At 44.7% G+C, this 19,620-nt stretch overlaps 1 protein-coding gene across 9 annotated transcripts in view; it reads right to left on the reverse strand.

Moving 5' to 3' along the window:
* The window catches only part of MCF2L2 (MCF.2 cell line derived transforming sequence-like 2), a 482,616-nt gene that overhangs the window by 31,913 nt on the left and 431,083 nt on the right, over positions 1-19,620 (reverse strand). For 6 of the 9 annotated variants that reach the window (XM_029058027.2, XM_029058038.1, XM_029058021.2 and 3 more), the window contains 2 exons: positions 17,051-17,160; positions 2,828-2,923 (listed from right to left, as the gene is read on the reverse strand). In XM_029058027.2, the coding sequence (XP_028913860.1) occupies positions 2,828-2,923; positions 17,051-17,160 (206 nt within the window). The remainder of the gene's footprint in view (positions 1-2,827; positions 2,924-17,050; positions 17,161-19,620) is intronic. The other 3 variants (XM_029058076.2, XM_029058068.2, XM_029058059.2) reach the window with 1 other exon arrangement.

Below are 19,620 nucleotides of genomic sequence, written 5' to 3' on the forward strand. Positions count from 1 at the left end.
TCCATTTTACAGATGAGGTAACTGAGGCCCAGAGAGGTGACGTGACTTGCCCGAGGTCACACAGCAGACAAGTAGTGGAGCCTGGATTAGAACCCATGACCTTCTGACTCCCAAGCCGGGCTCTATCCGCGACGCCTCACTGCTTCCCTTGCTTAGGCTAAGGTGCTACAGCACTGAATCAGCCCTTTAGCCATTAAATGGGTCCTCAATAAACTCTTCGTCGTGCTGGACCCTTCCTACCCACCTACTCTGTTGTAGTCTCCACTTGGCAGAAATGGGACTTTCCGGGAAGAGAGAGTGTGTAAGGCACCCACGAACCTCTAGCGGGATAGTGAATTTCGCTGCACCGAATCTCAGTCCTTAAGTTTCCACCGGGAGACTCCATCGTTACCATCGTCACACCATTTTGTAGTAGTTCTGAGGCAGACAGAGGGGGCCAAGGATGGGCCATATTCATTTCAGTTCATTAGATAACCAGAGATGGTTCTTCTTAAGGGGAAATTGAGGCACAAGGAGGATAAATTCAAGGCCCAAAGTTACCTACCAAGCTTGTGGTAGAGCTAAAATGAGTATTCTGAATGAGCATAGGCCTGGGAGTTAGAGGACCTGGGTTCTACCCCCGGTTCTGCCACGTACCTGCTGTGTGACCTTGGACAAGTCACTTAACTTCTCTGTGTCTGGATTCCCTCATCTGCAAAATAGAGATTCAATGTCTCCTACTTAGACCGTGAGTCCCGTGGGGGACCTGATTATCTTGCATCAATCCCAGAGTCTAGGACATTGCTTGTAAATAGTAAACTTGGCAAATACCACCGTTATTATTTATTATTATTCTGAAATTCGTGATTTATAATAACACCCACCGTTTCCCTAAATGGATTGCTTTATGATGAGGAAACCTTATTTTTATGACTTTGAGTCCATCAGTGAGGAATTGCATGGGCACCATCCGCTCTTTGTAAGTCAAATAATTAAGCTTATACATCTTATTATACAAGTCAAAGGAATTTATCAAGTATGTATATTGAGCAATGAGGTTCCGATCATTCTACCTACTACTGTTGAAGAGGTTATGAAAATTGGTCATGCCTGGAAATACTTGAAGGCAAGAATGATTAAAAGAGGGTACAGAATGTAAATTCCCCATTATTATCTTTCTTGTGGTGAAGTATCCGTGCCAGTGAACCCTAAACAATTAAGTCTCTACTCTTGCTAAACAAACCGGGGTGCTCAACGTGGCTCAGTGGAAAGAGCCCGGGCTTGGGAGTCAGAGGTCATGGGTTCGAATCCCGGCCCCGCCACCTGGCAGCTGTGTGACTTTGGGCAAGTCATTTAACTTCTTGGTGCCTCAGTTACCTCATCTGTAAAATGGAGATTAAGACTGTGACCTCACGTGGGACAACCTGATTACCCTGTATCTACCCCAGCGCTTAGAACAGTGCGCGGCACATAATAAGCTCTTAACACAACATTATTATTAATTGGTAACTTTCAGGCACCACCACTGCTGGTTTATCTCTGCTTGACTCTGATTCTTTCACTGCTTGCTGACTGCCAAACAACAGTGAGTAAATGAATAAGACGATCTGAACCTGGCACTATGTTATTTTACAATTTCATCGCACAAAAAGACCTTTTCTTTCAAATGCCAGACTCCTTTACGTTAGACTGGCCAAGGAATTACTTGATAACACTCCAGTTCCTCCTTCAAAAAGGTTGATGAGTCAGATGCTCTCCGTGGGTAAGGTAGAAGATGAAAATCAAGCAGCGTAGTGAGTTTCCTTTAAGTTTCTCGCTTTGCAGAGCTAACATTTTGAGTGGCTCAATACCTTCCGTTCATAGTGAACCTCAGGAACTGGTGCTAAATATATCCCACAGACATTTCCCAGGCAACTGAAAAATGTCTAGCGTGTCAGGCTACTCTTCAAATTTTTAAATCCGTGAGGAGTTTGCAAAAGAATCTTCTGGAAATCAAGTTCTTAAGGGGTGTAATTAGCAGGACCCAAGTATACCCCGCATCTTATTAACACGATCATATAACTTGTGAGAAGCAACACGGCCTAGTGGATAGAGCACGGGCCTGAGAGTCGGAAGGACCTGGGTTCTAATTCCCGTTCTGTCACTGGGTGACCTTGGGCAAATCACTTCACTTCTCTGTGCCTCAGCTACCTCAGAGAAGCAGCGTGGCTCAGTGGAAAGAGCCCGGGCTTGGGAGTCAGAGGTCGAATGGGTTCGAATCCCGGCTCTGCCACTTGTCAGCTGTGTGACTGTGGGCAAGTCACTTCACTTCTCTGGGCCTCAGTTCCCTCATCTGTAAAATGGGGATTAACTGTGAGCCTCACGCGGGACAACCTGATGACCCTGTCTCTCCCCCAGCGCTTAGAACAGTGCTCTGCACATAGTAAGCGCTTAACAGATACCAACATTATTATTACCTCATCTGTAAAAAGGGGATTAAGACTGAGACCCACGTGGGACGTGAATTGCATCCAACCTGATTAGCTTGTATCTACCCCAGCATTTAGCATGAGCCTGGCACATAGTAAGCGCTTAACAAAAGCCATTAAAAAAAAAAACAAAAAAACTGTTGCTGCTGCTGTTGTGAATTCTGCAGGAACTCTGATTGAGGAAAGTACTCTGTAAAAATTTTAGACCAGCAAGACAACGCCCTAGACTTGCAGTCTGCAAGAAGGAGGTGAGAAGGACAGGACAAGAAAATGCAGCGGGATTAATGGATGAAGGCATGACGGCAGGGGACATGGATGTGAACAGTGTGCTGAACACCGATGGCTGGACACTCACTGAATGCCATGAGGGATTATTTTACCTTTGGGAGGAGCTCTGCGGTTGGAAAGACCTTGCAGAGTGAATCGCTTTCTAGCAAGAGCTGAGCGCTCAAGGTTAAGATTGGCAGAAGCGTCGGCTAGGAGAGAGAGAGGCAGAGGGGAAAGAAATAAGGCAAGTCTTGACAAAAAGAAGGATTTTTGCCTCCTGACAGTTAAAAACACACCATCTCTCTCTCTCTCACACACACACAAACACACAATTTCAAATAAAGATCAAGCAGGCAGTATAGATGAAGAATATAAAGCAAGTTTACTAGATATATTTCATGTCAGAGGAGAGAGATAAAAATAATGTATCTTAGTTTACTTGCATGGGCGAATACAAAGAGAAAAAAGAGAAGGATTTTATATTTGCAAAGCACTATTAAGAATTAGACCGTAAGATCCTTGAGAGCAGGGATCATGTCTACTTAGTCTACTGTACTCTCCCAAGCACTTAATGAATACCTCTTGATTGATAAAATACTCAAAGTTTCTTTATTCCAAGCTCTTTACACATCTAGAAGCAGTGTGCCTAGTGGAAAGAACATAAGCCTGGGAGTCAGAGGACTTGGGTTCTAATCCCGGCTCCTCCACTTAGTAAGTAAGCATAGTAAGTGCTTAACAAATATCATTATTATTATTCTTATCCTGAGCAAGTAACACAGTGTTCTGCAATATAGTAATTTCTCAATAAATTACACTGCTTCACAGTAAGCACTCAATAAATATGATTGATTGATTCTCCCAGAGATTCAAGTTTTGTTTTTTTTTAATAGTATTTATTGAGGGCTTACTATGTGCAGAACACTGTTCTAAGTGCTGGGGTAGACACAGGGGAATCAGGTTGTCCCGCGTGGGCCTCACAGTCTTAATCCCCATTTTACAGATGAGGGAACTGAGGCACAGAGAAGTGAAGTTCATTCATTCATTTAATAGTATTTATTGAATAATGTTGGTATTTGTTAAGCGCTATGTGCAGAGCACTGTTCTAAGTGCTGGGGTAGACATAGGGGAATCAGGGTGTCCCACACGGGGCTCACAGTCTTAATCCCCATTTTACAGATGAGGTAACTGAGGCCCAGAGAAGTTGAGCGACTTGCCCACAGTCCCACAGCTGACAAGTGGCGGAGCTGGGATTCGAACCCATGACCTCTGACTCCAAAGCCCGTGCTCTTTCCACTGAGCCATGCTGCTTCTCATGTGCAGACCACTGTACTAAGCGCTTGGAATGTACAAATCGGCAACAGATAGAGACAGTGACTTGCCCACAGTCACACAGCTGACGAGGGGCAGAGTCAAGTTCTCCATGACATCTTAGACTGTAAACTCGTTATGGGCAGGGAATGTGTCTGCTAATTCTGTTGTATTGTATTCTCTCTCAAGCTGTATATACAGTGATCTGCACATAGTAAACACTTAATAAATACAATTTATTGAGATTGATTGCAAATACTGCATAACTCTTTGAGGTCTCTGTTTCAATTTAATTTTACTATTACTTTTCAGTATACTGAGTAGTAGTAACTAGTTTGTAATTGAACTTTCCCAAAGCCTTCTAACTCAGCTAATTTAGAACTAGGAGAAGCTTAATTTAGGGAGTGTGACCTAACTGTTAGATTCATTCCCCAATATCTATGGGGGCTAGGGAGAAAATAGGTATCATCATCCCAAACTGGAAACGAGGAAACTATCAAAAGAAAGAAAATGCTTGTCTGGCTCACCAACATGCTCTTGAAAAAGAAAAAAAGAAACAAAAATAGTGTTTGGGTCCATTGAAGATTGCCAAACTGATTTACAGACATAGCTAAAGAAAGTGATTCAGACAGATTGTGCAGCATTTCAAATAGTGCACGTGAAACACAAGATAGCAAGCATTTTGGGATTTTGCAGATAGCTGTTCTTGCCAAACTCCTTAAAAGAAAATCTGTAAGAGGATCCATAGTCCCATCGGATACAGAAGGAATTTTCTAGGATATTAAATTTCAATGTTCTCTTTCTGCCCACTCTCCTAACTTTTCAGGAGGTGAAGTAACATTATGTGACTAGACTTTCCTAGGTGAATCACCTCTATCTCCAAATAGGGCTCATTTTTGAAGGTGCCACGCCTTTAGCACACATGGTAGTAAAAGAAAAACAAATGGATTGGACTGATTGTATTTCAGATAAGAAAACATGGGAAAAGTCCAATGGATTTGGACTTTGTCTTCTTACCCCTGGTATTCTCTGTGAGAGTTATATAACTTGGCATAATGGACAAAGCATGGGCCTGGGAGTCAGAAGGTCACGGGTTCTAATACTGGCTCTGCCACTTGTCTGCTGTGTGACCTTGGGCAAGTCACGACTTCCTACTCCACCTCTCCCTCCGGCTCCCACCAACTTAGACACACACTCGATCTCATCATCTCTAACCGCTGCACATCTCTACCCTCACCAACTCTGAAATCCCTCTCTCTGACCACAACCTTCTCACCTGCCTCCTCTCCCAAACTCCTCCTCCCCGTAAATCTGTATTATTCCCCCACAGAGACCTCCGCTCTCTTGACCCCATCCATTTCTCTTAGTGCATCACACCCCACCTAGCCTCCATACCCATTCTACCCACTCTTGGTGACCAAATAGATGCTCTCAACACCCCCTCTCTACTCAACTCACTCATTCCCCTGTCCCTTTGTCACTCTCTCACCACTAACCCACAGTCCTGGATCACCTCCACTGTCTGCTTCCTTTGCTTTTATACTTTTATGTTGAACGCTGCTGGTGAAAATGTAAACAACAGGCCGACCTTGTCCAATTCAAGTTTGTCCTTTCTTGCCTTAACTCTTCCCGCTAAAACTATATCTCTTCCCTTATTGACATCCCTTACCTTTGTCAGGTGTTCCAGACATTTAACTCACTCCTCAAGCCCCCCTGTTCCCTCCACCCGTCTCCTGCCCCTATTCCTCACCCCCAACCACCTACTTCATAAGAAAATTAACATCATCGGGTCTGAGCTCCCCAAAATCACCCCTCCCACTCCTCCATTCCCCCCTGTTCTCGGACCCTTATTCAACTTTCCCATCCTTCCCAGTGGTATCTACAGAGGAGATCTCCTGCCTCCACTCAAGTGCCACCCCTCCAATTGCGCATCGGACTCCATTCCTTCGCAACCTTCTCACTTTCCTCCTCCCCCAAATTCCTCCTCCCCATAAATTTGTACTATTCCTCCACAGAGACCTCTGTTCTCTCAAACCCATCCATCTTTCTCAGTGCATCACACTCCACCTAGCCTCCATACCCATTCTACCATCTTCAACTGCTCATTCTCCAAAGGCTTCTTCTCCTCTGCCTTCAAACATGCCCACGTCTCCCTCATCCTAAAAAAACCCTCCCTTGACCCCAAAGCCCCCTCCACTCATCGCCCCAACTCCCTCCTACCCTTCCTTTCCAAACTTCTGGAGCGAGTCGTCTACACTCGCTGCCTTGGATTCCTCTTCTCCAACTCTCTCCTGGACCCCCTACAGTCTGGTTTCCATTCCCTCTGCTCCACTGAAACCACCCTCTCAAAGGTCACCAATGACCTCCTACTTGCCAAATCCAATGGCTCCTACTCCACCCTAATCCTCTTTGATCTCTCATCTGGCTTTGCCACTGTGAACCATCCCCTTCTCCTCAATTCATTACCCAACCTTGGCTTCACTGACTTCGTCCTCTCCTGGTTCTCCTCTTAGGTCTCTGGCTGTTCATTCTCAGTCTCCTTTGTGGGCTCCTCCTTCCCTTCCCATCCCCTAACTGAAGGGGTCTCTCAAGGTTCAGTTCTTGTTCCCCTTCTATTCTGCATCTACACTCACTCTCTTGGAGAACTCATTCGTTCTCACGTTTCAACTATCATCTCTACGCGGATAATACCCAACTCTATATTTCCTCCCCTGTTCTCTCCCCCTCCCTCCAGGCTCGCATCTCCTCCTACCTACAGGACACCTCCACCTGAATGTCCTCCTGCCACCCTCCCAAACCTCCACCTGGATGTCCTCTCCCTAACTTTCCTGTCACTGTGGACGGCACGACCATCCTTCCTGTCTCACAAGCCTGCAAGTGTGGTGTCACCCTTGACTCTGTTATCTCATTCACCCCACATATCCAATCCACCACTAAAACCTGCTGGTCTCACCTTCAAAATATCACCAAGATCTGCCTCTTCCTCTTCATCCAAACTGCTACCATGTTAGTACCATCACTCATCCTATCCCAACCGGATTGCTGCACCAGCATCCTTTCTGTTCTCCCGACCTCCTGTCTCTCCCAACTCGAGTCTATACCTCACTCTTCTGCCCAGATTCTACAGAAATGTTCTGGGCATGTCACCCCCTCCTCAAAAATCTCCAATGGTTGCCTTTCAAACTCCATAGGAAGCAAAAACTCCTCACTATTGACTTCAAAGCTCTCCACAGTCTTCAAAGCTTTCCACAGCTCTCCTGGCACAGAGTAAGTGATTAACAAATACTATAATTATTATTATAACTCATGAAAGGTAATGCAGCCAGAAGGAATTTGGGTGCATCTTTCATATCCTTGAGAAATATCTTTTCCCAGATAACATTATAATGAACTGAAGACTTTGTCTGAGGCAATAGTTTTTTTGTTTTTTTCTAGCAGTATTTGTTAATCACTTACTCTGTGTCAAGCACTGTTCTAAGCACTGGGGTAAACACAGGTTAATCAGGTCCCACATGGGGCTCACATCTAAGTAGGAGGGAGAATGGTAATTAATCCCCATTTTGCAATTGAGAAAACTGAGGCCCAGAGAAGTTAAGTGACTTGCCCAAGATCAGATGGCAGGTCAATGACAGAGCCAGGATTAGAACCAGTTCATAATAATAATAATGTTGGTATTTGTTAAGTACTTACTATGTGCCAAGCACTGTTCTAAGCGCTGGGGTAGATACAAGGTAATCAGATTGTCCCACATAGGGCTCATAGTCTTCATCCCCATTTTGCAGATGAGGTAACAAGCACAGAGAAGTTAAGTGACTTGCCCAAGGTCACACAGCTGACAAGAGGCAATGCAGGGACTAGAACCCATGACCTCTGACTCCTAAGCCCGCGTTCTTTCCACTAAACCACTTTGCTTCTCTACTATCTGCCCACCGGGCCGATGCTTTGTCTACCAGGTCACTCTGCTTCCCGAGTAGTTCTTAATCTATTTTTCTCCTTCAATGCCCACTTGCCATATTTATATTCAAAGAATAGCTGTGAACTTCAATATGACTTGTGGACTGTTCCATTTAAAGAACCCTTTGCTAATAATCAGTGCAAAATAATATCCAATATCTTCAAAATCTATCAAACTTTGAGAAATTCTTCCTAATTAGAACTGAAATCTGATGAGAAGCCTGTGTGACCTTGGGCAAGTCACTTGACTTCTCTGCACCTCAATTTCCTCAACTGTAAAGTAGGGATACCTGTTCTGTGAGCCCCATGACGGACAGGGATAGTGTCCGACCTAATTAATTTGTATCTACTCCAACACTTAGAACAGCGTTTGGCCATGCTAAGTGTTTATCAAATACCACTAAAAAAAAGTCTCTGGGTTTGAGGGATGAGAGAAATAAGGGAAGGTGCCTGGGGGAGGAAGAGAGTGAGGGAAAAAGAGAAAGAGAATAGGCGATTGGTATGAGTGAAACTATGGATATGGGGTGGGGGTGGGGGCTAAGAAGAACACTAATTGATTGTCAGGATTATAAGTAAAATATGCATCAACTACAAATAAAGGATTGTAATAGCGATATTTCATTTATTCAATTCTTAATATGGGTAGACCACGCTTCTAAGTGCTGGGAGGGAATACAAAGGTGGGAACTAGACATGGCCCCCATCCTTCAGAAGGCTCACAATCTCACATTGTCCTTATGCTGTTCAAAGGTCATTTGTTTAGGGCAAGAAGACTAAAGCAATTTCCCTTCTTCCCCCAGCCTCTCCCATCCCATGACCAGAGCTGCAAAAATCAAAAGGCAAGTTTGGCTAGTCACAGGAAAGTAGGGTTTGCCTGTAGTAGGTTACCTAGAGACCAGGGGTGAATGACCTCCTCTGACTCCTATTTGTTTTGTCGTCTGTCTCCCCCCTTTCTAGACTGTGAGCCCACTGTTGGGTAGGGATTGTCTATGTTGCCGAATTGTACTTTCCAAGTGCTTAGTACAGTGCTCTGCACACAGTAACCGCTCAGTAAATACAATTGAATGAATGAGAAGACTGGCTTAATTTCCAGGTCACCAGACCAATGGAAGAAGACAAATTTTAAAGAGTGTAATTAACTTCATAAACCAGAAAGAGACCAACCTTGCAGCTTCCCTAAATACATAAGCCACCAAAATCTTCACTTCTTCCCACTCCCATTCCCACCCCCTCTCCCTCCCCGACTCCCAGCCTCTTCATCTTCCCCTCAACTGCTAGCCAGACGCCAGACGTTTCCCCGCCCCAGAGTCACCCCTTCTCTTAACCATTCTTCTTGGCCGCCTCTTTGCCCATGAAACAAGCAAATTTATTTCCTTTCCCAAAGGCATTAACAGCTGGAGGAGCAAAGAGAGACCCCAGGGGTCAGATTGTTAATTGAAGAGACACTTTGGATTAATCTATTTTCTATGCTCCCCACTAAGGTTTAGAGGCTCATATTGGGTATGGCAAGCCCTTTCCCATTTTCTTTCCTTCTCTGGGTTGCTCTTTGTCTCTGCCTTTTTCATTCCCTTTCCACTTACTCACTGTACTCCACGTTCCACCAAGAAATGACCCGCACATTGTGTGTGCGTGGTGCAAAACAAACCACTAGCATTATAATCAATTTCTTCATGCACGTTCTTGTTCCCAAATTCTCAGGACTGAGGTTCATTTACCATTCCTGACTGAAGACTCCATCTTGGTCATCTTTCCACCTTTCTTTCCCTTTTCTCTTTCTCCTCCCAACTCGGTCGCTATTTTTCTTTTGGCCCCTTATTTATCTATTCTTGGAAAGATCTACACAAAATCATGTTGCGGCCTTTTGGTAATGTGTGAGACTTTGTGATATGTACTAGAGAGTCCTGAACATCTTCAGTAAAACTCAAAGTAACCCCCAGATCATGAGAAACTTAGAAAGGATTGGGTCAGCAAAAAGCTGAACTCAGCTGGCCTTGGGCCAGGTTTTGTGTGTGTGTGTTGGGAGGTGGAAAGGATCGGGCAAGGTTGCAGTGACATCAAGCCAGAAGTGTCTCAACAATCACTTCCTGGGGAATTAAGGAAATTCCAAGTTTTTTTTGGTAATTTTTATGATATTTGTTAAGGGTTTACTATGTGTCAAGCACTGCTCTAAGGGCTGGGGTAGATACAAGTTTATCAGGATGGACACAGTTCCTGTCCCACTTGGGACTCACAGTCCAAGTGGTAGGGAGGCATACTGAATCCCCATTTTGCAGATGAGGTAAACTGAGGCACAGAGAAGTTAAGTGACTTGCCCAAGGTCACATTGCAAGCCATAGACAGAGTCAGAATTAGAATCCAGGTCCTCGGACTCCCAGGCCTGTGCTCTTTCCACTAGGCCCTGCTGCTTCTCTACCTACTGCGGGCCTGTGTGAATCAGAGTGAATCTTAAACTCCTTGGTCTCAGTGGCCCCACATTTTCATAGCACATTCATTCAATTCAATATTTATTAAGCGCTTACTGTGTGCAGAGCACTGTACTAAGTGTTTGGGAGAGTACAAAACAACAGTTAAACACACATTCCCTGCCCACAACGGGGTCACAGTCTAGAGGTGGAGGCAGACATTAATATAAATAAATAAATTACAGATATGTACATAAGTGCTGTGGGACTGGCGGGGAGTGATGAATAAAGGGAGCAAGCAGGGCAACACAGAAGGGAATGGGAGAAGAGGAAAGGAGGTCTTAGTCAGGGAAGGCCTCCTGGAAGAGATGTGACTTCAAAAAGGTTTTGAAAGGGTGGGGAGAGGCTTTGTCAGATTTGAGGAGGGAGGGAGTTCCAACCAGAGGCAGGATGTGGGTGAGGGATGGGTGGCGAGACAGATGAAGTCAAGGTACAGTGAGAAAGTTAGTTCCTCCTCGTATCTTTACCGTAGAAACTCAAAAGTCTAAGCTCAAAAATTCAGATTGATCTGGAAAGTACACTCGAAACTTTTGCAGCTACAGAGAAGTTTAGCATTTCCTAAAGCCAGAGTGTCCTTTCCAGATCAATTTGAATTTTTGAGCTTAGCCCTTTTGAGTTTCTATTGTAAAGATAGGAGGAGGTACATATTTTATGAACAATTATGTAACTCCCTGGTCTTTCACCACCCAGTTGCCATGAGATACCCTGCCCTGGAATGAGGGCATGGGGCAAGGTCTGATTTGGTTTACAATTGCTTGTTTCAGCAGACATTTTATTAGGGGGTGGGAGGGAATGGGGAAATATTAGGTCATGATAGAAGAAGCGGCTTTGTCAAAGGTTTCCCTAGGTGACAATCTCAGATGAAATTCATAAAAGAAATTTCTCCTTGCTTTGGTTCATCATCATTCTTTCTTAATATAAGTTTTTGAGAATTTTTTTTTTTAAAAGAAAACTCAGAATGTTAAATATTCTCTCATTTTTTAAAGGGACCTCCACATTTTGTATGCTGTCAGCTGTGTGACTTTGGGCAATTCACTTCACTTCTCTGTGCCTCAGTTCCCTCATCTGTAAAATGGGGATGAAGACTGTGAGCCTCACGTGGGACAACCTCATTCCCCTGTATCTACCTCAGCGCTTAGAACAGTGCTCTGCACATAGTAAGTGCTTAACAAATACCAACATTATTATTATTATTATTTTCTCTGTTCTTTTCTGTGGCTGCTGGAGAAGTCGCTAAACCACCCTGGATTAGGAATGTAGGGATGATACAATAATTATAATACTTTATTAAAAATTTTTGAGGTCCCCAGACCGAAGACTTCACCAACCAGAATCTAGTCAAGCAATTAACCCTCAAATTGTCTTTGAGATGAATTTACTGCTGTCACTATACAAGGAGGAGTCTGAAAATTATGGGGGGTAGTTTGCCTAGAAATCTGGGGCAAATTTGTGCTTCTAACGTTGGGTTCAGGACACGAAGCTAAACTCATACCATGTCGTAGGGTGCCTGCTCTCCCTTGACTTGCTCACCGATCGATAAATCGATGGCATTTATTGAGCCCGTACTGTGTGCAAAGCATTGTACAGCTCTCGGGAGAGTACAACACAGCAAAGTTGGTAGACACAATGAGTTTACAGCCTAGAGGTTGGCCTTTTCAGATGTGCATATGAGAATTACACTTTTGTTACAGAATGAACAAAACACATTCCATTTTCCACTGGTGTTAAGTCAGCAGTAGGCCATGTAAGGACCATTACTGTGATTCTTTTTTTATCGTGGCCATTGGGCTGCAGATACCAGCAAAGGGGGTTAGTATCGAGATGAACACCTGTTCTGGGGTACTACGAGGGGTCTCCAATTCATTCAGTCGCATTTATTGAGTGCTTACTGTGTGCAGAACACTGTACTAAGCACTTCAGGAGGTAGACATCTAGGGACAGGGTCTGACTCCCTACGTCTGAGCCGGTGGCAGGCAGGGACGGGGTGGAGTTTCTCGTGGAAGCTTCTGGGATTTTACCGTTCTAAATGATGGTTGAACCTTCATTTACCGTTCTAAATGAAGGGGCCAGAGAAGGGGCAGTGGAGGGATTTGGCATCCTTTCCTCTACTCACATACGCTGATTTGGACCAGGATGCCTCAAAACTCACGAGGTGCTAGCCTCACACCTCCAGGACTGCCCCATCATCTGGAGCCCTGTTTTCATGCTCCTTCTGTTCCTGTCCCACCTCCTTTTCCAGTTCCTTCCTATCAACGGATGGTTACCTCAGAGAGAATTCTACTGCCTGCTTCATTTATAGAAAACAAGAGGGTCTCAGACTTTATCCCCTAACCTCTGATAGATCCTTTACCCCAGGATTTGAAAATAAAAACCACTCACACCTAAACACGGCTCTAAATACCAAGTACCTTCCAACCTTTCTCTTAAGTGATATGCTGTGGTTTATCCCCTGCAAGTGATCACTCCTCTATTTCAGAATTCTGTGCACGTGAGTACGTGCATACAACGTCCCCATATACTGACTAGGTAAAGTGCTGGGTTTTACTTTAAAAATGATTTCTCTCTGATCTCCCTTCCTCCTCTCTCGCCCCGCTCCAGTCTATTCTTCACTCTGCTGCCCGACTCATCTTCCTGCAGAAATGATCTGGGCCTGTCACTCCCCTTCTTAAAAACCTCCAGTGGTTGCCCATCGACCTCCGCACTAAACAAAAACTCCTCACTCTAAGCTTCAAGGCTGTCCATCACCTTGCCCCTTCCTACTTCTCCTCCCTTCTCTCTTTCTACCGCCCACCCCGCACGCTCCGCTCCTCCGCCGCCCACCTCCTCACCGGCCCTCGGTCTCGCCTATCCCGCCGTCAACCCCTGGCCCACCTCCTCCCGCTGTCCTGGAACGCCCTCCCTCCTCACCTCCGTCAAAATAATTCTCGTCCCCTCTTCAAATCCCTACTTAAAGCTCACCTCCTCCAAGAGGCCTTCCCAGACTAAGCTCCCTTTTTCCCTCTGCTCCCTCTACCCCCCCTTCACCTCTCCACAGCTAAACCATCTTCTCCCCCCTCTCCCTCTGCTCCTCCCCCTCTCCCTTCCCATCCCCTCAGCACCGCACTGGTCCGCTCAACAGTATATATCTTCATTACCCTATTTATTTTGTTAATGAGATGTACATCACCATGATTCTGTTTATCTGCTATTGTTTGAATGAGATGTTCGTCACCTTGACTCTATTTATTGCCATCATTCTTGTCTGTCCGTCTCCCCCGATTAGACTGTAAGCCCGTCAAAGAGCAGGGACTGTCTCTATCTGCTTTCTACATTCCAAGTGCTTAGTACAGTGCTCTGCACATAGTAAGCACTCAATAATTATTGAATGAATGAATGAATATAGAAATATTGTTTAATATGTTTGCTATAAATACAGGACAAATGAAGCACAAACTGGTTATGGTGCAAAGAATTCAGGATCACACAGTTAATCAGAGCAAATGTTCTCTCTCCTTCGCCTCTTTAATATGAAGTCCAGCAATTTGTACCACCCGGCTGGGAACAATATTACAACTATCTTTCTGGAACTAGTTCTACTCTTTAGGTATTCGGAACTCAGAGTATCTGGGCCTCTTTATCTTCATACGCAAGTAATTTAATGTTGAATATCTCTCGCCCGCATCCTACCTCTGTCCTGGAACATCCTCCCTCATAATCAGACCGATAATTGCTCTCCCCTACTTCAAAGCCTTATTGAAGGCCCATCTCCTCCAGGAAGCCTTTCCTGACTGAGCCCTCCTCTCCTCTTCTCCCACTCCCTTCTGCGCCACTCTTATTCATCCTCTCTCCCTTCCCCACTCCACATATGTACATATCTGTATATATCTGTAATTTGTTTGTTTACTGATCTATTTATTCATATTAATGTCTGTCTCCCCCTCTAGACTGTGAGCTCACTGTGGGCAGGGAATGTGTTTGATGTTATACTGTACTCTCCCAAGTGCTTAGTACAGTGCTTTGCATACAGTAAGCGCTCAATAAATACGATTATTGTTATTATTACTATTGCTAATATCATCTTTTCATACATTTATTTGTCACTGAACAGTGACGAACCTCCTAAAAGGAGTGAGGGAAAATAGAGCAAATATTACCAGACTTCAAACCTACTGGGAGTAGATAATGTAGCCACTGATTAGCTCCAGTAATTCAATTTGTATTGATTTTAAATAACTGTTTGAAAGAAACAACAGATGGAGCTCAAGAGCCAATAGAACTCATTTTGGCTACGATCAAGCATAGTGGGGTGTGTAGAGTGTGTAGAACACCATTCCCAGGGCAATGTGACTTCACAGTTCCCCACGTGCCCTTCCGGGCCTTTTTTTCCTCTAGTTCTCCCAAGCACTTTGGATTTTTCTGCTAGTCCTACCCCCCTCTGGGATTTGACAAATTCCCAGATAAATTATGACAATCAGTTCCAATCAGTGGTGATTTTTCTGCGGAGTAATGTGCCACGGTACTTGAGGACAAGAGCAGCTTGGCTGGGATGGGGTCAAGGCCGGTGACTTCCCCTTTAGGGGAGGTGAGATGACGAGGTGAGGGGCATGAAGGGGAGAGGCGGAAGCCAACTTTGGACAGGGAATCATTGAGAGAATGGTAGCCTGTTAACTCGTTGTGGGCAGGGAATGTGTCTATTGATCCATAGTACTCTCCTAGGTGCTCAGTACAGTGCTTTGCACACAGTGAATGCTCAATAAATACAATCGACTGACTGAGCTGGTCCAACCTGTCCTGCCTGACGGTTGTCCCCCTCTTGGCCCCTTTGACACAATTCTCCCCACACTCTACACCTGCTTACTGCCTTCTTTGGGTCAGGAATTGCCACTGATTCAATCCTGGCAGTATCAGAGGTATTTATGACTTTTCAGGGAATTTGGGGAAAAATAAGGGAGAGTTTCTTCAACCGTGTTTTTGCTTATGAAGAGCAGCAAGCACCACGCATTGTATTATGTGTGATTAAGCTTTCATCAAGAAGTTTTATTTCCTGCCAAAATTAGGATGATTTATAGGTCACAGAGACTTTCAACCCACTGCCCCTAATTTCTCCCACATTTCAGGTCAGGCCTCTGGCCCAAGAAGTGATTCATGGGGTGGCAAATGTGACATGCTAGTCCTTTTAAATCCAAAGCCCATGCCAAGATGGTTTATCATCCATTCAGTTTTTTAAACACTTCTGTCATTGCCAGGAAGAGACGGTATAAAAAGAATGGAAGAATATCGGAGAGGATGGTAAAGGGGAAAAGGAAGAAGAAAAAGGAAAGAGGGGTGAGGAGGCATAAACGGAGGAAAAAGTTGGGGAGGGAAAGGAGAAAAATGGGTTGAGAGTGAATGAAAATGGGGGAGGGAGAGAAAATGGGCAAGAGGAGAGAGGGGAAGAAGGGAAAGGGAGGCCAGGTAATAATGATTAATAATAATAATTCTGGCACTTATTAAGCACTTACTACGTGGGATGGATACAAGCAAATTGGATTGGACGCAGCCCCTGTCCCACACTGGGCTCACCATCTCAATCCCCATTTTACAGATGAGGTAACAGACACAGAGAAGTGAAGTGACTTGCCCAAATCCACAGGGCAGACGAGTGGCAGAGCCAGGATTAGAACCCATGACCTTTTGATGTCCAGACCCACGCTCCATCCACAATGCCAGGCTGCTTCCCCTAAGCGGTGAAATGTGTCTCTTACATTGTTATACTGTACTCTCCCAAGTGCTCAGTATAGTGCTCAGCACACAGCAAGCGCTCAATAAATACAATCCAGTGGCTAAAGAGGCTCCTGTCATCCCCAGGCCTGGAGCCTGCTGGGAACGAGCCACATGCCTGCTTCAGCCCAGGTTCTGCCAAGGCAGCACTGGGGCGCAAGTGGGTGTTGGTAGTTGCTGTGGCAGCTGGGTACCAACCAGGTCCATCCAGTACAGCCACCGTTCCTCTTTCAAGTCTGCTCCCACCCGCCTCTGCAATCACGCCCAAACGGCAGCTGCCCTGACCGTCCCCCCGCTTCACAGCCTTATTGAATGCACATCTCCTCCAAGAGGCCTTCCCTGCCTAAACCCTCCTTTACCTCTTTTCCCACTCCCTTCTGTGTCGCCCTGACTTGCTCCCTTTATTCATCCTCCCTCCCAGCCCCACAGCGCTTATGTACATATCCGTCATTTATTTATATTAATATCTGTCTCCCCCTCTAGACTCTAAGCGTGTTCTGGCCAGGGAGCGTATCTGCTTATTGTTATATCGTACTCTCCCAAGCGCTCAGTACGGGGCTCTACACACAGTAAGCACTCAATAAATACGACTGACTGACTGCCCCGGCTCGGCCGGCCTAGCGGTGGTTGGGGGGCGGTGGGTGGTGGAGGTAAGGTCTCCCCTTCCATTATCTCTCTGTCCTCCATCTCTTTCCCTCTCTATCCTTTTCTTTCTCTTTTTCTTCCCCCGTCCCTTATTCTCCTTTTTCACCTTGTCCTTACCTCCCTCCCCCTACGACTCCCCGGCTCCAACCCGAGTTCACTCTCACACCCCAAAATGAAGAGGGGGCACCCCTGCCGCCCCCCGGCAGTCCTCTCCCACAGGATTCCTACCTCTTTTCTGTCTTGTGCCGGGACTTGAAGTTCTGTTCCGGTGAGTGGAGGTTTCCAGGTCTGAAGACTCGGTCTTGTTTTCATAGCCGCTTCCCGATTTCCTGCTGTGTCTTTAATGGGACATAATAGATCAGGAATCACTCGGCAGAATACTAGTGGCATTTTTCCTCTCCTTCCCCATCAGTCATCCCTGCGGAGAATTTCCTCTCTGAATTTGTCTTGTGGGAGCTATGGAGTGTAGCTCTAGCCTTTCCTCTTTGCCTCAGAAGTTGTACAGGTATTCGTAGGTATTGAGCACCTACTAAATTCAATGCCCTCTACTAAGCACTTAGGACGTACAACAGAAGCACAAAACATGTTTCCTGCCCAGAAGGAGATTATACTCTGCTGGGGGAAGTGAAGGTGGAAATATTCATAAGCAGTGAGTTCACATAAAATAAAAGGGAGTGTTCAATTGAATATATATATATATATGCATACATATATATATATTTATATATTTCTAGGTGCTGACGATAGTGAAAATGAATAAAAACGTTAGTGCCAGAGGCAGATTGAGAAACCATGCCTATCTGGCATAAAAAGATTAGCAAAGGCTAAATGTCCTAAGAGTAAATAAAGGAAGAGGGGATTTGGGAAGGAGTAAACCCTATCTAAGGCTATTTAACGGAGCACTGTGCAATCAATCAATCGATCGATGGTATTTATTGAGTGCGTACTGTGTGCAGAGCACTGTACTAAGCACTTTGAAGAGTACAATAGAGTCGGTAGACACTTTTCCCTGTCCTCGAGGAGCTTACAGTCTAGAGCAGAAACACCCCAACAAATAACCCTCATTCAGAGAACTCTGCTCCAATTCTTCCAGAGCTGGAAGCTCTGTGGTTATAGTGCTTCCAGCCCAGTTACAACCAGTATCACCAATATAACAACCTTCTTACCCGTCTCCCACTATTCACTGAGCACTTTACAGGGGCAACATAAGAGTACAATACAGTTACTGGCCATGGTCCCGGCTCTCAAAGGTCTTATAATCTGGTGGGGGAAGATAGGCCCTAAAGTGGATTACAGACAGGAGGAAGAAGGAAAATGGGATCAGTTTATGAGTTAGTGCTTAAGTAAAAGGGTATATGATATGTACTTGATGTGACGGTGCTTCGGTCTGTGAAGCAGATGGAAGTGATTATTTATCCATTTACTTCTTTATCTATTTTAATGCCTCTCTCCCCCTCTAGACAGTGAGCTCGTTGTGGACAGGGAATGTGTCTGTTCGTTGTTGTACTGTACTCTCCCAAGCACTTAATACAGTGCTTTGCACACAGTAAGCGCTCAATAGATATGATTGAATGAATGAATAATTGGGTGTTTGAACTGCTTTGAACTAATCATGCCCCAGAGATTTAGGGCAATTTTTTTGGAAGTACTACAGGCAACAGATTATTTGTATCGTTAATTTAGATTAATTATAGCCATTCCCTTTATTCCTTTTTTTTAATGGTATTTGTTAAGTGCTTATGACATTCCAGGCACTGTACAAAGCGCTGGGGTCGATACAAGTGAATTAGTTTGGACACAGTCTCTGTCCCACAGAAGGCTCACAGTCTTTAATTCCCATTTTACAGATGAGCGAACTGAGGCCCAGAGAAGTAACCTGCCCAAGGTCACACAGCAGACAAGTGGCAGAGCCGGGATTAGAACCCAGTTCTTTCTGACTCCCAGGCCTGTGCTCTAGCCACTATGACAGCATTGCTTCTCTTTTTTTTTTTTTTACTACCCCGATAGTTTCAGATGGTGACTCAGTGACTGGTAGGGGAAAAAAATAAATTGTGAAGAATGGATAGGAAAACAAAGGAAATGAAAATAATGAGCAATTAAAATTTACTCCAGAAAATGCACATAATTCCTCAATGGGAATGGTTTAAAAGGTGGGATTCAAAGTAAGAGACAGAAGATTCTTCCAAAAGAAGACAGTAAAGGAAAAACATAGCAAGCCAAAAGTAAGAGAAGGCTTTAAACAAGTAAGCATCACAAGATTTCAAATACGATCCCTCCATTTGGTTGATGTTGCAATGAAGGGATAAAAACAAATATATATGTGTGTATGTATACAGCGTGGCTCAGTGGAAAGAGCACGGGCTTGGGAGTCAGAGGTCATGAGTTCAAATCCCGGCTCTGCCGCTTGTCAGCTGTGTGACTGTGGGCAAGTCTCTTCACTTCTCTGTGCCTCAGTTACCTCATCTGTAAAATGAGGATTAACTGTGAGCCTCACGTGGGACCACCTGATTACCTTGTATCTCCCCCAGCGCTTAGAACGGTGCTTGGCACATAGTAAGCGCTTAACAAATACCAACATTATATATATGGTTATGGCATGGGAAGAGAAGCAATGCACTATTTATTTTTAATCATTAAAACTGTTGTAATAAGGTTAATATTGAATTCATCAAAATGAAGTAGTCACATGGAAAAGGCATTATTAGTTTAAGAAACACCCGAGTGGTGAGACAAGAAAAAATAAAATAACAAAGGGAAGCAACAACAATGAGTAGAGAGGAAGAAAAGAAAGAAAAAAT

This window comes from Ornithorhynchus anatinus, chromosome 1 (assembly GCF_004115215.2).
Source record: "Ornithorhynchus anatinus isolate Pmale09 chromosome 1, mOrnAna1.pri.v4, whole genome shotgun sequence".
NCBI classification, from domain to species: domain Eukaryota; kingdom Metazoa; phylum Chordata; class Mammalia; order Monotremata; family Ornithorhynchidae; genus Ornithorhynchus; species Ornithorhynchus anatinus.